Source organism: Ictidomys tridecemlineatus, chromosome 7, assembly GCF_052094955.1.
Source record: "Ictidomys tridecemlineatus isolate mIctTri1 chromosome 7, mIctTri1.hap1, whole genome shotgun sequence".
Classification (NCBI taxonomy): Eukaryota; Metazoa; Chordata; class Mammalia; order Rodentia; family Sciuridae; genus Ictidomys; species Ictidomys tridecemlineatus.
In genome coordinates, this window is record NC_135483.1 from 190,306,130 (window position 1) to 190,326,234 (window position 20,105).

The 20,105-nt window shown below is 44.5% G+C and overlaps 1 protein-coding gene across 1 annotated transcript in view; it reads left to right on the top strand.

Annotated features, from left to right (window-relative positions):
* Positions 1-15,144, top strand: part of Sp140 (SP140 nuclear body protein) — a 76,303-nt gene extending 61,159 nt beyond the window's left edge. Inside the window, exons 21-31 of the mRNA XM_078018169.1 lie at positions 2,560-2,631; positions 3,836-3,940; positions 5,187-5,329; positions 6,523-6,570; positions 9,320-9,355; positions 9,989-10,024; positions 12,189-12,304; positions 12,977-13,082; positions 13,371-13,448; positions 13,669-13,812; positions 14,721-15,144. Of these exons, the coding sequence (XP_077874295.1) occupies positions 2,560-2,631; positions 3,836-3,940; positions 5,187-5,329; positions 6,523-6,570; positions 9,320-9,355; positions 9,989-10,024; positions 12,189-12,304; positions 12,977-13,082; positions 13,371-13,448; positions 13,669-13,812; positions 14,721-14,819 (983 nt within the window). The 3' untranslated portion in view covers positions 14,820-15,144. The remainder of the gene's footprint in view (positions 1-2,559; positions 2,632-3,835; positions 3,941-5,186; positions 5,330-6,522; positions 6,571-9,319; positions 9,356-9,988; positions 10,025-12,188; positions 12,305-12,976; positions 13,083-13,370; positions 13,449-13,668; positions 13,813-14,720) is intronic.
* Positions 15,145-20,105: the final 4,961 nt, after the last annotated feature.

Genomic DNA, 20,105 nt, shown 5'->3' on the forward strand with positions numbered 1-20,105 from the left:
GCAAACTCACTTGGAACCAGAGTTGCACACTCTTTGTGTTTCTATTCTCATCTGCCCACCACCTGACCTTTCTTCCTCTTTGGTTGTAAAGCAGGGGTTGGCGTGGTTGCCGTCTTCTCTTGTTCTCTCTAAACTCTACCCCTATTCAATAGCTGCTGGCTTGGGCCCATCCAGGATTGGGGAGCAGGAAGACAGGAGAGATGAGTGAGGAGGGGTCTTGCTTGACAGGCACAGCCATGGAAGGGCATTGGAAATGGAGTGGAGACGCTTTCATCAGTTGCCCTTTGAGGGACGGGGAGGCATCAGGCACCACAATTGACTTCTTTCAAAAGAAATGTAGCCTTTCTTCTGCCACCTGGACGTGACTTGGCACAACCAGTTCTGCCAACACTGTGCAGACGACCTGGTGCATTTTCTTGGGATATGGGTGCTTGGAACTAGAGTGACCAACTCACCCTGGCTGCCTGGATTTTCCAGTTTTTCCCCTGAAACTCCGGTATCCTGGGCATTTTCTTAGTCCTGGGCAGATAAGGGTCACCCTACTTGGCACTTATTGAATTGTTCCCAACTATTGGGATGTCTACTAAAGTTTTGAGAAAAAAGGAGGAAATTGACAACTGTGTCACACTTAATTCTAGAGTTTAATCAATACCATCCATAACAATCATTTTATGATAATTTAAAATTATATTCTGACCATATTGTATTTAAGAGAATTTGTGATGGGATTTGAGTATTATTAAGTGGGTATTTTAACTTAAGAGCACAATAAGTTGAATCTTGCCTAGCTCAGCCACTCTGTTTTGAGAGAAAACACAATAGTGCCATATTATGGGCTAGCTGGATGTAAGCTTCAAATCTCCTTATACCAAAGGATCCAAGGGCTAGAGTAGACTTCAATATGTTTGCTTTTTCCTCCTACAAGTATTAGGCTTAAACAGGTTTGATGAAGATAAACACAATATGGCTACTGGTCTCAGAAAAGATGTAAGCAGACAGAGATAGATAGAAAGCAAGAAAGAACTCTGTCTTTGTCAGCCTGTCTGAGGTGTGGTCAGAGCTGTAATGTGCAGCCTAGATGGAATATAGGAGGAGAAAGAGAAGCAAGAATAAGACGTCTGAATCTCTTCTCAATGGGCTCTGAGTGTGGACCCTCGGAGGAGAAGGGGGTGGAAGGAACACCCAGAGATGTCCTTGCTATCCAGAGTCCTACTGGTGTCTTGGGTGAGAGGGGAGAGGAGAGCCCCTGGGAGAGCCTGGTGAATGTGCTGGCCAGAGAGAGGAAGCAAGAGGGAGCAAGCAGATTAATATTCTCCCTGAGGATTACATTTCCATCATTTTATTAGTTTTCCTTAGCCCTCGGCTGCTGATACCCTACTTTCTTCCATGAGTTTTTCCAACTCTCCTAGAACTCTTGTTTGAGTTCCCAGTATTTTGATTAAATATCAATGGAGTTATAGTTTGTAAGGATGAAAGTTGTTTGGTCTTGGGATAAGGTTGCCCAATTACCAATATTTGTCCCACAGACCATTATGGATTTAAATAACAGTAATTGTTCAGTCTGAAGAACAGAAAGTGGAATTATATTACCAAGTACCAGGAACACTTTGGGTTTGAATAAAACGAAGATCCTTTCAATTTCGCAGCCTAACACGGGAGAGTTGACAGCCCCTGAGACTGCATAGTCAGGAGATTTTTTTCTCATGGGGTCTGTGTAACTTCAACTAGCACCACTAGATGGTGGTCCGTGAGTGGTAAACTTTGGATATAAGAAAGGAGAAAAAAATTGTATTGCTTCTTTAGCAGATAAAACACAATTTGAGTGATGGAAAATATTGAGATTCCCATCCACAGCCAGTTAACTTGTAAATGGAAGTATATTCTTTCTGAAGCGCTTTCCAAGTCAGGCTATAATTACTATTTGAAACAATTTCCAGAAGACTCAATTTTCTTGACTAGTCTTCTCCTGGTTAGTTTCTCAGATCCAAATATCTCTGTCCAAACCCCAGTGAACAAAGCCTTTGGTTCCCTTTATGGTCACTTTCAGAACAAAAGCGCAGATACCTTCATTCAAGTTGATATACAAGCAAGTATCTCACCTGGAACACCTCAAAAGATTTCCCTGTACTCACAGAACTGGATTTGTTCTTTTCTCTCCACTAAGACAAACTTACAATGTCTTCACTTAAACTCTTAGTTTCGTCTCAATTTTCTTAAATATTTTCTAATATTCTCTCTAATCGTCATCACCTTTATCTCACCTTTATCATCACCACCTTTATTTGTTGCAAATATTAAACAAATTAGTAGATTAAAAATATTAAATAAATTAGTAGAATAAAGGTTATGTACTAAGACTCAACACACTGCTTCCTGAGATACAAGTGAAATACTGATTTCAATTAGTTTTTTTATTGATGTAGGGATATGAAAATGAAACATAAGATGAGCCTAAGATTAGCCATTTAATTCTTGGTTTTGGGGAAGCTACATTTAAGTGCAATTTTTAAAAAGTGCCAACATATTCAGTGTGGTGATTATATTTTTCTGTTTTCTCAGAGAGAAAGAGAGGCAGATCTAGAATCCACCTAACTCAGAAAGCTAGAGTCGCATGGCAAAGAGGATCAAGAGGTAAAGAAGGAGAAGAATACAATGTATTTTCAATGGCTAAATATCTGATTTCCAGGTCTTTTTCTCTGCTTATTTTTTTCTTTTCTCTCTCTTTTTTTTTTAATAAACCTGTTTCCCCAGTTGCTTCATGACTTCATGTAGCAATGGTAACTTCTGAGAAATGTGTCCCATTTAGTCAATGTATTTGGGAGAGAAATGAGAAACTCTATGTCATGTCTGAAACCAGACTCCAGGGGCTCAGGGCTACTGCAGCGCTGCCTTCATTGAACAGATAACGTTCAAGGCTGCAAATAGTCAGGCCATATCCAGGGAACAGTCTGTGACTGCACACCAAGGTGGCCAACGTGGTGGTCAGAGGACTTGTCCTAGGGTTTTCTTGCCCTTTGACTGTGAGCACTTGGGCCTAACACTTGACGTCTTTTGCCTCAGTTTTCTCATCTGTTAATTGAAAGGGGAAATTGGGCCAGCCATCCTTCACAGAACCTTCCAGTCCTGATTGGACATCTACCTGTCCCAGATTCAGTCCTAGGACCAAACACAGCTCCCTCCCTCCATCATGGCGTCTGCCACATTGGTCAGAAGCTAGATTAGCTCTTCATCCGCCCGGAATTTGTTTCAAGACTTTTCACCCCCACTTCTGTGGAGTCAGGTCTCCATTTCCCTCCCCTCTATAATTTTCCAATCATTCTAGAACTCCCTGAGCTCCTTCCTAACCTATAGAGAAAGGGGAAAATGAAGTCTAAGTAAAGCAGAGAACAATAGGAAGCAGACCCCGTCTCCATCCTCCTCCGCCCTCTGCTTGCCTGGTCAGTGCTCGGATGGGGAAGTGGGACTACCATCCCTGGCTCTGTCTCTGGCCACCACCTGTGGCAAAACTGCATTGCTGGAGACCTCACCAGAACAGTGACAGTAACTGTCTATTTTATGCTCATGTAAGAATCGGTGGAGCTCACTAGATTGAGAATCATAACAGTTTTATTGGAGCCTGGTTTCTCTGCTAAAGCATTTCAGTTTGTGTGAAATCAAGGGAGACATTTCATTATTATCTATCCAAAATACTACTTGGACAATGATGTTAACTCTTGAGATTTGTGGGGCTGAATTTCCTTAAGTACTTCCTGCCGTTACAGGAATGACCTCAATAAGGGAGGAGGGGGCATGTGCAATTGGAAAGTGAACTGGGATGAAGACCCTTCTCTTGCAGGTTCAAGAAAGGTCAGAAATCAATTTGTGGATTTTTGTGCTCCATTACTTCCTGTGAGCTGTGGTGAGCTGAAAGGAATTTTATTTAAGGAGAAATTGGAAAAAGGTGGGTTTCACTGTCTTCTTTAATTTGTAACTACTATCTGAAGGATTCCCAGGAAGGAAGGGAATTAGTCATGTGAATAACTCAACATTCAAGGAGCTGAGTCTCTAGTTTGACTTGAGAGAAGGAGGAAGGAATTCTTAAGATGATATTTTTACACTGAGAAATCACATATATTAGATGCTCTCACATGGGCTTGTCCATAGTAATACCCAAAGAACCAAAGATAAGTGCAGGAAATTCCATCCAGAGGTGGGAAATAAAATATTTTACTTATAACTAGAGATAGACCTCAGCCTCTACCTCTATACCCTCTCTCCTGCTGGATCATCATCACAGGGCAGGATGCTTGACCTGGTGAGATCACAGGATTTAGGTTTGGATCAGGAAACCTGAGTTCCTGTTCCAGCAGTTCTGGGGATCGAACCCAGGGCCTTGTGCATGCAAGGCTGAAGCACTCTACCAACTGAGCTATATCCGCAGCCCCTGTTTCACTCTCATGAGAGAAGGAGGTCTTGCTGAGCCTGAAATTTTTTATCTACGAAAGGGGAAAATAATTTTAAAAACCTGCATCCTAGTATTGCTGTAAGAATTAATGTGTAGAATTGATACAACATATTTTATAACCATAGTTTCTAAGGCCTTTCAAAAATAGTTCATGATGATGGACTTCATCTCAGACCTCTCCTTTTAAAATTTTTTTTAATTTGTCCTTTTTAGTTATACATGACAGTAGAACGTATTTTGACGAATCCTACCACACGGAGTATAACTTCCATCCTTGCGATTGTGTATGATGTGGAGTTACACTGCTCAGACCCCTCTTAATATGGGTCTTTGGATGTTAATTTTTAAAACAGCTTTACTGAAATATCATTCTTCACATATAATTCAGTTCACTATTTAGAGCATGCAAATCAATGTTCTCTATCTCTAGAACCCGACAACAAATTGAAATCCTCTCATTCTTAGGAATTGCGTGCGTTTCCTCTTGTAGGTGATTCCTAGATATTTTTAAAAGCTTGCTTTTCATGGTAATTGTTACTTTCTTCATGCGAAGATCAAAGAAATGTACACACCCTGCCAGAAATCTCCTTTCAGGGAACTTTCAGGCTGGGTTTGGGTCCCCTGAAATCTGAGAGGTGGGACTTCTGCTATTGACCTTGAGCCCAATTTGGATGGTGGGAGGCTGAAGTCTTAAACTTTGGGGACAAACAGAAATGGGGACCAACCTTCTCTGGTCTTACAGGAATCTCCATAAAGTGTATACTGAGTGAGACTGGAGACTGGCTCACGCCCCGTGAATTTGAAATCAAAGGAGGCTACGCAAGATCCAAGTACTGGAAACAGAGTGTGTACTGTGGCGGGCGGCCCCTGTTATGGCTGATGCAGGTATTCCGTTCACAAGGGCAAGAGGTGGACCCCTCTTGTTGCATCTTAATAATCAGGTCACTATTTCATCATCAAATGTTTGTGAGTTATAGATACAGCCCTGATTACTCTGCACTTTTCCTTTGACTCAAAGCCAGGGGTCCCACATTTGTAACTCCAGGATGGTACAGCACATGAATGTTGCAAAGGGTAGATGCAGAACCTTAGAGGAGGGAGTGGCCATTCCAATTAGAGTAAATGCAGAAACTTTCTGTGTTTAAAAAAAAAAAAGTCTACAGTCAAACAATGCAAGAAGACACTCCAGAGAAAGGCATTACTGACATAGCACTGTGGATTTAGATTGATGGGTTGTATGCAATAAGACATGTTTTGGGGATCATTGGTGGAGGGTTCTAATGCTATGCTAATTGGTTCTAATTCATCATTTAGTCAACATAGAATCAGCAAAATCTTTGTTGTTGGAAATAACATTTAAAACAGTTTTGTCTTAATTTTGGTGCGGGGTTGAGCCCAGGGCCTCATGCATGCTAAGCATGCACTCTACCTTTGGGCTACACCTCAGTCCCCTAAAACAGTGTGTTAGATAGCCACGTTGCTTTGAAACAGCTTCCCTGTCTCTGCACTCAGCAATCTATATCAAACACAGAATGCTCAGTTAAAATGTGTCACCCCTCCCTAAATGTCCCAGCCCCTCATCATCCCCTCCCAGGGCTCTCTGAGCCCACCACTAAGATTCCTCTCCGATTATTTTAGATTTGTACTTCCTTGAGCTTTCTTCTTCTCTAGACCTCTCCAGGGTTCTACATGTGTCTTCTTTGCATGCTCAATATCTATTAGAGGTTCCAATAGATATTGGGCAATAATTGTGTGTTGCCTGGATAGTCCTAGTGTAGGAATTCAAACTTGAGCGTCCTGTGGGAATGGAAATAGGTAAAGGCTGTCTGAGGAAAGCCTCTCAGAGACTTAGAAAAGAGGACAAGAGAAAGGGAGAAGGTTCTACGGGTGACTTTCCAACTATCATTTGTTGAAATCTGTAAGAGGCAAGTGAGAAAAGAAAGATTCTCATTTAGACACCTTGAATCTCAACTGGCAGCGGAGCATGCAGGCAGAAATATTTGGGAGGAGGTTGGCTATGCAGGCTCACCAAACAGAAACCCAGAGTAACCATGGAGTTGAATCTTTTTATCTTGCAGGAAGGATTTCTACCTCATCCTCCAAGAATATATCACAGGAAAAAAAAGGTGATCATTATATAACTTTCTACAAGTTCTCACCACATATGACTTTACATGTACAGTGTCTTATTTATGGCATCTCAAGTGGGTAATCATAAATAATCTTATACCTCCTCCACCCCTTCCTTTATTTTTTCTTTCATTTTGGATGGGGGCACATGCACCTTCAGAATTGTGACTTTTGAGTACAATGCTGTATATAAAGCTAGGTCTTCTTTGTTAATCCATGAGAAGTGGAGATGATAGGGAGCCATCAAAATAGACCTCATGGAAGTGTGTCAGCAATACTGAAATTGTTTTAAGGGCATCAAAGTTGAAAAGGCAAACATAATTGTGGAATACATAAAAACATCTCATAATCATGTGATAGAGTCATCTTCAACTCAAGCCAAGAGTTTCTCTAGTTTTAATAAAATTTGATGGAGCAAAAGTTTGCTCATAGTCAGTTTTGTTTTATGGTGCTGGGGGTTGAACTCAGGGCCTTGTGCATGTGAGGCAAGCATGCTACCAACTGAGCTATTTCTTCTGCTCACAGTCATTTTGATGAGCTTGAACTAATAGTTTTTCATGGGACCTATGTGAAATTACATATCATTTTATGAGTAATACAACCAAAAGCATATTCCTTTTCTGGTCCTTCACATCCTCTTCCACTTTCCAACTAAATATATACATAGGCACATAGAGATCTTTCTCAAGGGAAAATTATTTGCCTTTCATAAATAAGGACAGTGTTGTTGGAGAGGGAGGTCTTGGAAGGTAGGTACATTTATACAGGATGTGCTGAACTGGACACCACCACTTTTGCTCCATCAGAAGGATTGTGCATGCAAACTATTATTTGTGAGAAGCGGTTTGTCCTTCTATGAAAGAAGGCAACAAACAAATAGGTTGAGTGTGGTGTAGAATCAGGGCAAGGCGACAGTTTTTCCAACACTGAGTATGAATGATAACCTGAGAAAGAGGAGGCGAAGGGGAGAAGTGCCCTTCTTATATACTGTAGGTAGAAAGAGCCACTCAAGACATTCACAGACTTCTAAGACATCACTGACCTCTGGACTTCATGTTAGAATTTGAAATCTCAGCCTTTGCAATATCAGTGGTCTCACTGGTTTGAACTCTCAGCCCCTGGAATATTTCATCCAATGGGTTTCCTAAAAGGAGACTATTTTTTGCCTACTTGGTGAGTGCTTTAAAGACAAGTGGCTCTAACTTTCCCAAGGTGTCAAGAGTAACTCAGACCACATTATGAGAATGAGCTGGAAATTTCCAACCAACAGAATCTACCCTATCATGAGTGCAATGCTTGGCCTACAAGCTGCAGTTGCCTCTGTATATTGTGTCTCCTTGTTGGTGAGAGCAGATGCTCTCCAGAGTGGCAGATCCCAGGATCCATTCTACTTCCATAGGTCTTCAGGGCCTCTTGGAGTGTCCCTTGCTTTCAGAGCCACTTGGCTCCTGAAAACTTCAGTGTCACCATGAGCACCAGGTGAGAACTTTCCAGTACGTGACACATGATTAATGAACACATCCTAAGTGTCCAGTGGTCACTAGAGAAGATTGAAACTGTATTCCTGACCTTAAGGACTGTGTCAATTCATTGTGAAAATGGAATAATAATAAGCTGGTCAAAGGTGGGCAGTGACATGGCCACCTCTGAGGGTATTGTCCCTTAGGTCCCACTCGTCTATGGTCTCTCCATCCTGGGATAGAGGTAAGAGTTGAGTTTGCACATATCTCCGAAGTGAAGAATGCTAGCTCGTTGTACTGGATGTTTAAAGGCAATGTAAACAAATCTAGAATTTTCTCTGAAAAGTCAGCCAGCTGACATCTTCTTGGGATTTGGATAGAGGAGCAAGGAGGGGGACATTCAGGGAGAAGAACTTCAGTCCTGGGGACTTTTTATATATTTTATCTTTAGGGAGAATCCCTAGGAGAGCTTCAGAAAGTAGGAGAGTTCTCCGTGGGCTTCCTTGGGTTCCAGGACCTGGCCCTGTGGTTACTGAGGGCTGTGACTGCTAAGTCCTCAGACTGATTCTCGCTGCAGCTCCTGTGGGTGGGCTGGCAGATCCTGGGCAGCCAAGTTGAAGGAAAATGGCTGAGAACCCCTTGAAGCAACAGGACAGGTAAAATTTCTCCAATTCAGTCTGTGGAAACCAGGTCCTGGGTCCCCTCTTGGCAACACGAAGGCCCACCGTGAATTGAAGAGCTGGGGAAGGGAGTGTGCATTGGCCACACAGAGCTCGTTGGCACTTCTTGTTCTCCTAATAGATGCGTAGGCCAACATAAAAAGGGATGGAATAAAAGGCATATTGTGTAGAGAGAAAAATCTCTAGACAAAATAAATTTGATGAGCTTGTTTGAGCGACAAGAGGGTCATGAGTTGGGCAGCACTCAGGTAAGAACACCGCTGAGCTCCGATGCACCAGCGTGAGCAGGCCACTTTCATGGGCTAAGGTGGAAGTAAGACAGAGAAGATACGTTTAATTGGTTAGAGTGGAAAGACCCTGGTTAAAGATTAGCTGTTATTTTTTTTTTAATTACTAAAGTCACTAGTTTCTCCTTACTGTTTTCATTGGGCTCCCCATTTTTATGTGGACACTTAAAGTCCTGAGCCAACCTAACCCACTGATTTCCTAATTAATTTATTTTTTAAATGACTGTTACTTGAATCTCTTGAATCATGATTGTTTAAATAAGTGATAGATTCAAATGTCTCATGCAACATAGTCACCGAATATTTTTCTTTCAACAGACAACACTACAGACTCACAACAATGTTGACCCGGATGTAAGTACTAACTCCCAGCTGTATCCCCAGACCCATAAGACCTTTTTCCAAGCACATTTCCTGTGTCATGACTGCTTTTCCCCGAAGTGCACTCACTCACTGTAGTATGTTGCTGTGTGCAATGAACAAAGAATATCAAGACAGGGACATGGGTCTGAGACTGGGTGTCTCCACTGAAAGCACCCTTCCCTTATATTTCAGTGGAAAACTTCCCGTGCCTCGTCCCCCCTCCAAGTGGGTGTGGGAAGCAGAGATCTAGAGGCAGAATTGAAGTAGGGATGGTCAGGAATGGCCTGAAGATGAGGGGCATACAGCAACTTTGAGAGGAAAACAGCACTTTAAAGAAGTCAGTGGGGATGGAAAGGGTGGTAAGGAAAATATGTGACGTCCACCCAGATGCAGGCAGAGCTCAAGATGATATTCAGCACCACCCTGAGGGGACAGGCTGGGCCCAACTGGCAAGTTCAAGCTGTGGAAACTTAAAGTCCTGAAGCTAACCCAACCCACTGACTTCCCAATTAATTTATTATTGAAATAACAGTTACTTGAATCCCTTGAAACATGATTGTTTAAATAAGTGATAGATTCAAACATCACATGCAACGTAGCCACCGAATATTTTTCTTTCAACAGATAACACCACAGACTCACAACAATGTTGAACCCGATGTAAGTACTAACATCCTTAGTCTTACATAGTTCTTAGTCCTGCATAGAAATGCACACCAAACACCCAGCACAGTGGTGCCCACCTCTAGTGCCAGTGGCTCAGGAGGTTGAGGCAGGAGGTTTCTGAGTTCAAAGCCAGCCTCAGCAACTTAGTGATGCCCTAAGCAACTCAGTGAGACCCTGTCTCTAAATAAAACAGAAAACAGGGCTGGGGATGGCTTAGTGGTTAAGTGCCCTTGGATTCAATCCCTAGTACCAAAAAGAGAAGGAAGGAAGGAAGGAAGGAAGGAAGGAAGGAAGGGAGGGAGGGAGGGAGGGAGGGAGGGAGGGAGGGAAGGAAAAAGGAAGGAAAGAAAGACTGTAGCCAGTCTCAAGGGAGCCATTAGGAGGCTGAGATGGCTAAGACTGAAACCATCACCACTTAGCAAATCATAGTTTATTCAAACTGTTTGGCTGGTGCTTAATAATGTACAAACCATTCTGATCCCATGGGCCCTGTTTTCCATATGGCTTCCTGCTTTGGGGTCTGCTGAAATCGTGGATGACTCCTCTCTTTGAGCTGAATCATATCTAGATTCCTTTCACGGCAATGAGATGCAGATTTTAGGCCATGTTAGCTTTTCACTCAATTATGGGTCAATACTTGCAAAGAGTGTCTTCCATTCATGACACTCAGCAGAAGAGGCATAGCAAATTCTCCAAACAGATTTAGATCTTATTCACACTGGTTTTTACCCTTGTTCTGCAGAGGGTGTCTTCAATAGTCAAAACAGCCCTGGAGTCCAGTATTTGTGTGGCTTGTGGGGGATAGATGTAGACAAAGGATTAGGTCATACGGTCTATGGCCAGGAGTCGTAGGGAGAAGAGGGAAACTGTCCAGCAAAGGTATCCTCTTCCCTGTTAATGTTTCCTGGGATAGATATTAAGGCCGAACAACCCTGACCTATACATCTCCAGGCCTCAATAACCAGACTTGGCTCAGGCTGAATCTCAAATTTGACACCAGAATCACCTGAAAAGGTGTAAAAAGCATTGTTGCTTGGATCCTGCCCCCAGAGGAAATTCTGATTCTGAACTAGTTTGGACTAGGACTTGTTCAAAGGCTTCAGATGATTCTGCTGCACAGAAATACTTGTTCTATGACTTAAAGAGGAAATACTTGTTCTATGCTGGTGCCCCAACCCAGACCACATGACTTGGTCTCTGGTGTTGGGACCAGGACGTGGTAGTTTGTGTACTCTCCACTGAGGATTCCCATGGACTGTCAAGGAATCAAATATCTTGTTGAAAGGATTATGATTGCAAGATTCTGAAACACTTGCTGCCTCCATTATTTCCTTGTTGTTTGGGGAGAGGAGGCATCAATTTCTTGACAGTGATGATGGTAATCCATGAGTCTGCACTAACGAGAAGAAGAATGGATCCAAGGCTCCATGTCCGAGCAGTTTCAATCTCCAATTGCAGATCTGCATAAGAATCCCCCATGACATTAAGCAGGAGCCTTAGGGGCCCAGTATTTTCTCATATATGACCATTTTTAAGATAAAAAAAAAATGACCAAGATCCCAATTCACCTAACAAGTGTTTTCATCCCAAAGCTCAAAACAAACCTCAAAATGATTATTAGTCAGCACCTTTTCATCTTTGATTACTTTCCATAGTCAGAACCCACAGCCCAAAGCCTCTCCAGGCCTTTCCTTCAGCTACGGGGAGCTTACAGCCAAGGCTACGGGATGCAGTGATATTTCAAAAGTTTATTCCCTCATATATAAACTTTTAGTAAATCACACTTTGTTGAGTCAATTTCATCATTATTGTATAAGCTAATGGATTCAACATTTATTTTAGGAACTTTTGTCTGCAGGCTAGTAATAAAATTATTCAGATTCCCTCAAAATCATCACGTTGTTTTGCTGTTGGTCTTTCTGTGTTATATCTCTGGTTTTGAAAGGAAATGTTTTCTGGTATGGCACGTGGTCTCCTCTTCCTGAACTTTAACAGAAGATGTCTTGTCTGAACTCTCCACTCCAAGCACCTACTATCCCAGGGAGAAGCAAATGGGCCCATGCAGGTTTGCCCAGAGGCTTGTGTTCTGGGTTCCCATAGCAGTGGCTTTGCGGGGTCTTGCCAATCCCAGTGACACGGTTGTTGTTTTCTCTTCTAGATGGGAAACTCGGAAGTGTGTGAGGTGTGTCGGCGTAGGGGACTGCTGATCTGCTGTGACACTTGCTCCAGAGCCTTCCATAGGAACTGTCACATTCCACCAGCAAAGATTGAGGAGTGAGATGTGATTCCTTCTCTCTCTCCTGTTAGGAGTCCTTCCCCCTGCCATGCACACTTGCCCTGCAGTGTTCCTCTTGGGTCTCGATGAGGAATGAGCAGAGATCCTAGCGACCAGGATCTAGCAGCATGATTCAGAGGGCTATTGAAAGATGCTGCAATATCAATATTCTCTGTGCAACCGGAGATACCTCTTCGGGGATGCAGAGACTGGTGACTGGGTCCTTAGCCTACATACTATAATTATCCTTTCTTCAAAGTTTTGCAGCAGGGACTTATGTCCATGGATTGGAAATGGGAAATGACAGGTTTTTTTTTTTCTTCTGTGCTTAGTCAGGAAAGAAATAAACACAACTGGTTCCCACTTTTCATTACGCTTTAATGGGCATGGACCCAAGATCACCAGGAGTTAAAGCCCCATTTCTTATACTTGAGCCTCGTTGGCAGGGCTCCTTGTATTCCCACTGGGGGAAAGGAGATCCTATTAGTCAACATGACACTACTTTCCGAGGACTGACATCCTGTTTCTGCCATGTGGGGATCTTGCACACTCTGGGAGTGTTCTAACTAGCATATCAACCAACTATTCCTTAAAGGAGGACATGCAGCTATGGGAACAGTAGCTATTTCCAGGGGCCGTGTTCTCTGCTCACTTTATGCACAATCTCCCAGGACCCCGTGGAGTTGCATTTTCTGCAGGATGGGCTCCTTAGACAGTCAAGAGAGTCATCGGGAATCTGAGATCCTAGAGAGGCAGATGCAGCCCGAGGAACAGCTGGTGAGTCCACGGAATCCCCAAGCCTTCTCGTTTCCCTTCTCTTGTGAGAAACACCAACAGGCCTGGGGTCAGAGACGTGGAACTAGGAGGGAGCTTTCTCTTCCAACCCACGCTTCTGTTATGCTGACATCACACCAGAACATGTTTACAGAAAGAATAACTTAGCCCTTACACATGTTTGGAGAATCTTCCTGAAGCTGGGGGGCATGAGTCATGCTTTCTGTGGGGTGAGCATATGGGTTTCTTCTTTTCAAGCTGCTTTTCATTGACAGCCTACTTCTCTTGTAGAAATGTGAGTTCCTCCTCTTGAAGGTCTATTGCTGTTCGGAGAGCTCCATTTTTGCCAAGGATCCACGTTATCATCGTGTAAGTAACAGCAGAGAGCCTCGGTCACAGGCCACCACGATACGAGGTGACTCTGACATGGGATCTGTGATCTCAGTCCCTGGGGCGTGAGACAGCAGCCCTGTTGTCTTTCCATTGGATTTTATGAGAATCCATAGCAGGTCAAACACTAAACTGTGCTAGTAGCTCTCACAAATTCTTCCAGTTTAAGACTTAAGTAACTTGGTGTATTTGTCAGCAGATGAGGGAGACTTGTCAAAGTCTGAAGGAACCTATGTGGTTAAACAAAATCAAGAGAAGGCTGAATAATCAGGGTTACTCCCAAGTGAAGGGGTTTGTGCAGGACATACGCCTCATCTTTGAGAACCACAGGGCCTCGTACAAGGTAAGGACGCGCTCTGCTTCCCTTTCTGTTTTCTCCCATTGGCTGCTTCCACCCCTCATTTTCTGGCACCTGGGAAGTTTAGTTTCCCTTGTCTCCCTCTAACAAGCCTGCACAAGCAAGGCCCTGGAAATGAGTGAATCTTTTAGTTTAAGACTTAGGTAACAGTGAATCAGAAGATGTCCCTGTAACCAAAGCAAGCCCCATGCTCTCAAGCACTCATTTGCCATCCCTCCAACCAGAGCTCAGAGAGAACAGGCAAGTCCTCCCTTTCCCATACTCACAGAAAGAGAACTTATTTATTTTTTATATTTATTTTTTAGTTGTAGTTGAACAGAATATCTTTATTTTAATTTATTATTTTTATGTGGTGCTGAGGATCGAATCCTCCGTCCTGAACGTGCCAGGCGTGCACTCTATCACTGAGCCACAACCCCAGCCCAGAAAGAGAATTTATATTCAAGTCAGTTTGTGCTTCTTATCTTCCGCCAAGCTTCCTTAAAACTTCTCAGAAATCCCAAACTCAAGGCTCCTTTATATGTTCAAGGGCCACATAGTTAACAGGGACTCCCCAGTAGAGGAATAGAAGTGATGAGAAAGGAAGAGATCATTGATCTCCCCTTATACATGACTTCTATTAACTTAGATCCGTTTTCTAACTCTTACTGAACTCTAATAAACAACCAAAGTCAAATAAGTAATGGTCCCCCAACATGGCAAAATGATTTCACATCTCTTTCTAATTATGCTAGCAGAACACAGGTGTTGCTCCTAGCTATATGAGTTTTCAAGTTTGAACTGGTTAGCGTGCCCCAGAACGTTGAACAAGTGTCCTGATCATTCTCAATGGCCAGATGTCTAACAACACGGATAATGAGATTTTCGTTTTTGTCTTTATTATTTTTTTCCAGTACCGTGAGTGTGGCCAAATGGGAATTAGACTGGAGACTGAATTCGAGAAGAATTTGAAGGGACTGTTCACCATTCAGGAAACAAATGAAAATAGTTGACTGGGGCAGTAACTGCTCTTGGTGTTCTGGTGCAATTTATTTTTCTGGCAAGATCCCCCACCCTCGGCTGCAGTGAGCACCGTTTACGAAGTCTAGCATCCCTGAGCCAAAGAAAGCCAGCTTCAGCCGGGGTGGCACCGCCCAGCCTGCGAGCTGGTTCCCTTGCCTTAAGGTAGAACCAGGGATACCGTGGCTACGGATCCCAGGGAACCAGGCTGAAGCTCGTCTGCAGCTGACCTCACCTTTCTCGCTTTGTTAGGTTGCTCCCTCGCTCCTCTTCTCCTGAGAGAGCTTCACAATAAACCAATACCTTAAGATACTCCAACTCAGACTCTGCCTCTAGGGGGCTGGGTTAGTTGTTGTTGTTGGTTTTTTTCTTTATCATTGTGACAAATGCCTGAGAAAAACAACTTAGAGGAGGAGAGATTTCTTTTGGTTTGCAGATTCAGAGGTTTCTGTTTATGGCCGGGCGGACTCCACTGCTCCAGGCCTGAGGTGAGGCAGAACACCATGGTGGAAGAACATGGCCGAGGAAGGCGGCAACTCAGAAGCAGAGAGAGAAGGAGGAAAGAGAACAGGGCCAGGAACAAGGAATAGCCTTCTAAGCCATACCCCCAGGGACCTGCTTCCTCCAACCGGACTCTGCTGCCTACAATTGCCCCCGCGTCTCAGCATCCATTCAGTTACCGACTGACTAATCCTCTGAGATCGGAGCCCTTGTGATCCAGTCACTTCCCCACAGTGATTCCCTCTGAACACTGCTTCACTGTGGGCCAAGCCTTGACAGCATGCACTTTTCAGGACATTCCAGATCCAAACCACAGCAGGGACCCACCCTAAGTAGTGGTCCTCGAGGTGGATCACTGTCTAGCAGAATGGTGATGGGTGGATATTGGTAGTCCCTGGGATGTTATAACAGGACAGTTGGCAGACTTTCTACTGTAGAAAGCCAGATGAGCTACAGGAAAAGAGGCACACTAGCTGGTGCAATTTGTCTGGCCTTTAAGAAGGGAGAAAAGGTAACTATAAGAAATGTTGGGTTTGGTGGCTATTGCTAATATATTGATAAGCATGAATATCAGGTTTAGATCTATTAATCGCCATCCTAAAGCCAAGAGGCCCTTATATTTGCATCTGGAAGGCAGACAGGAAGGAAGGCCTGTTGCAGGTCCTGGTTTTAAGAATGGCAGAACTCCAAAAAGGACTGGATTCCAAGCTCAGGTGGTCTCTATGCCAAGTTCAAGGCCCTGAAACTCAAAACGGGGCTATCAAGGTAGATGCACATGAGAATTTTGAACTACTATACCCTCTGAACCACTGGTCATGAAAAAGAATCCCCCTTCCCCTCGTTGGAAGAGGGAACTACACCCATCCCCATCTTGCTTAAATGAAGACTTTAAGCATGCGGAGGCCTCTCTGCATGACCCAACTGGACAAACTATGGGTGGGGCTGCAAGTTGAAAGAGGGTTTATATTTCAAAGGAGATGGAGGTTGGCCAACATTACCAACAGGAGCTAGGAGATTGGTAGTAGATCCCGGATCAAGAAAGGAAAGATGTAAAACTAGATAAGGGGGAATTGTTTGATACAGGAGAGCTCTTCTGTGCCACAGACTTTAATCAACCTGGCAGAGGATGATGGTCATGATTCTGTAAGCCCCAGGTGGCTATTTCAGGCTTAGAATAACTGTGGTACATATTAAATGAAGTGGAAGGTAGAGATGCCCAAACTGCTGTGGCAGGCTCTGGGGAACAAAAGCTGGGGACATTGACATGCTCGCGTGACCCTACTCTACAATGAAAAGACTCATCCGGGAAGTGACTGTGTTCCTCAGCCCATGAGGATATTACTTCATATACATCATCAAAAGAGATAAGACGATAGACAGCTACCTCAGTCTAGCCAGTTCTCATGATGAGGCTCATTTCCAATAAAAGTGAGGGCAAGTTTTCAGAAGGAAGGACCTTGAGAGGGTAAGTAGTAGGATTCCCTCAGTTCTTCTCCAAAGGGATCTATGGCCATTTGTTCAAATAACCACATGTCAGGGAAAGAAAAACAGATATTTCAAGAGTTGTTGAACACAGGGTTGGAGTTGATGCAAATATCTGGGGACACAGAGCCATCCTGGCCCCCCTGTTAGAGTGGATGGATGTCAGGTCATGTCTATCTCAGGATGGGTGTACTGAATCCAGCCGGCAGTCATTTTCCCAGCTCCCGAATGTGTAATCAGGACACAGCAGTTACATGGGTCAGACAACAGCATACTTGTACTAGGGCAAAAGAAATTCTCCTGCTTTCTGTTAAGTAGAGCTCCTCTGGCTGCCGCAACACATTACATTGGCCCACTGTACGGATCACAGTGTGGTCATGGGTCTGAAGAGCAAGAAGTATTGAGTATTCTGAATGCCTTGGGTACATCACAGGTACGGGGGTGTGAGAGGTAAACCTTACCACGACTCAGAGACACGACATGTAGGTAAGTTTGAGGGACTCAATGATTTGAAGCATGCTAGGATTTCCTCTCCAAAGTTCCAAACTAGCTAGAAACTCTGGACACCACTCAAAACCAGCTGCCTGAGGGTTCTGAAAGGTGAACACAAGCAGGCAGGCTTTGGGGAGAAATCGAAACTTTGGGGGTAAGTCGAAACTCAAAGGGAGCAGCCTGTAGTGAATCCACTTCCTCTTCCTCTAAGAACAGCCACACTCTTGCTGGGTGGCCTGAAACTTTGATAGGAAGCTCTTCTTTCTGCTTGGAAGAGCCAGGGGAAGAGCCCAGAGGAACCAGGCTTTCGGGGGAGTGAGGGGAAAATGTCCAAAAAGAGAGGGTCATAGAAAACGTGTGTGTAAACCCTCCCCTAGTCTGTGGCTGATACCTGGGGCAAACCGAAATCTGTCAGATCTGGGGCTGAGCTTTTTCCACTAGAGACCAAGAGTGCCGTTTGAGCCTAACCACCAGAGTTACCTGCTAAAGTAGAGTTCCTGTTTTGGTCCAAGCAAGAGATGGCAATTAGCTACCCATCCAGTCACTGTAGATGCTGATGGGACACGGGGCGGGGGGTGGGGTTGGGGGCTACAGAACAATGAACTAATCAGAGCTGCCAGACCTTTCAATAACAGGTATGTTCAGATTGTCTGGTCGACAGTGTTTCATCTGACACAAAACCACCTGTTTCTATATTGCATCAAAATTGGAAATTTCTCTCCTCTTCATTCACATTTTGCCCTGAACCTCATGGTATATGGGACTGGAAGAGTGTACACTGCTTCAGACAAGGTCTGTGTGTTCTAGATTCATCCTCTCTGGGTCTGTGAGAATGAGACGGAGCCTGAGGCACATGTAGGTAGCATGTAGACGTGTGGCCTGAGTTCTGTAGATTCCAACTGGTTGTCTTTACTTTGTGTTTATTCAGGAAAGACAAAAAATAGTCCTTGGGTTCCTGCATTGTACATTGTCCGAACAATAAATGGTAAATCCAGGCCCCTCCTGCCAAAGCAGCTTAGTGGGTAAGAACCCAACTCCCAATACTTGGTTCTTGTAGGCAAAGTTCAGGGATATCATATTGTCGTCATAGCTCAACCCAGAGTCCTTGGATACACGTGAGCCGCTCATTTACCGTGACCCCACATTCAATGGGCTCAACACCTCCCAGATTTATCCATAGGAGAGGGAGCCACAGGCCATGGGCGGTATGTGTGGGAGAGTGCAGACGGGTCTCCATTCTCTCTGGAGGAAGCAAGTCACCAAGTAAACTGAGCCCACCAGCCATTCTGAGCTGGTTAGAGGTTGAGAACTGGCACGTGATCACAGAGAACTTACTGTTTTTTCCCTTAGTACTCCAAGAAAATGGGTGTGTAGCAAGTGAGATGGGTGGGTTTACAACTTGAATGGCGTCGTTTTGAGAACCAACACAACCGTGCCAAGCATTTCCCCCCAAAGCCACAGTACCAGCAGACCCTGGAGGCCACCTGCTCCTGAGCAGCTCTTCCACCTGTTGGCTTTGGAGCCTGCCTTTACCTGATAAGCCTAGTTGCACAGCAGGGCACCAATGGCCTGCTAGAGCCCTTGGGCCACCCTCCTGTGTTGTCCACTTCATGACCTGTCTAGACCCAGTGGTTGGCCTGTGCTGGGGCCCTTTTGGGTGCCCACCTGCTTCACAAGTGCAGTGTTGTACGTACCTGTGAGAAGCACGTGCACCAGGCAGGGGAACAGTACAGTAGTTTAGAGACCTCTGTGGCCTTCGGGAGAGCTCGTTATACTTTACTTTGGAGTTTCCCTAAACCAGAACTGTAATGTTTGGTCGGTTATAAAGGCCAATTTATGCTCTGTGCAAGTCTATGCTCTGTGGAATTTTTGTGACCCTGGACACCGGTTCCCCGGGAGAGCCCAGGTATTCCAACTCTGCCAGCTCCCGCCCACCACATTTTCTAGCAAGTGCTTCCGTGGGTAAGGCCACCTCCGTCTCTTCCCCTACATCTCCCCTAGATGCTGGACAGCAGGTATACATCAGCGCTTATTAGAAATACACTTAGGATAAATATTCTTAGGATGCCAAGTCCTCTATGCAGGGACAGTTGGATTGAACCTCTTCCATGATCGAGTCTCCTTAGGACAGCTTATTTCCTGTCCTCTAACAACTAAGTCTTCATGAAGCTACCCTTCCCTTCTCCACCACATCTTTTATTCTGTTCAGCAACACTGAGGTCCCTACCACGGACCCCTCACTTGAAAAAAAGCACCCACTTATGAGCCAGAACAAGTGGAAGGCAGCTACCAGTGGGCTCCTTCCATGTGCTTGGTGGAGGCCATCTCTCACCACACACGCCTCACCTGGCTCTCCCAGGATCCGATAAAGTCCAGAGTTATTCTGGCTCACCACTCTTAGTAATGGACATTTGGAGGGATTTGCGGAAATATTAGCAATGGCCGTCTTGTAAGAGGCTTCACTTTTATTCAAGTGGTTGTGCAACCCAACTGCCTCCCACTCCAGTTCCCGCAGCCATGCTGTCTCCTCTGCTTCTGGGGCACCCAGCTCGATAGACCCCGAGGCTCCCCAAGAGGCACCAGTTGGACCCTAACTGGGGTGAAGTGTTTCTCCCCCTCTCTGAGAGCAGCTCTAGTTCCGTCTTGTCGGGTGTTAACAGCACGGAGCCATCCTGATCCAGATCTCTGAGTGTTGGCAGTGAGTGAGTGTTAACTGGTGCCCACGACCTCAGCAAGCTGCCCCTGGGAATCCCCAGGATATCCAAAATCATGGACTCTGAAGCAGGTTGCTGTTTTTCAGAGAG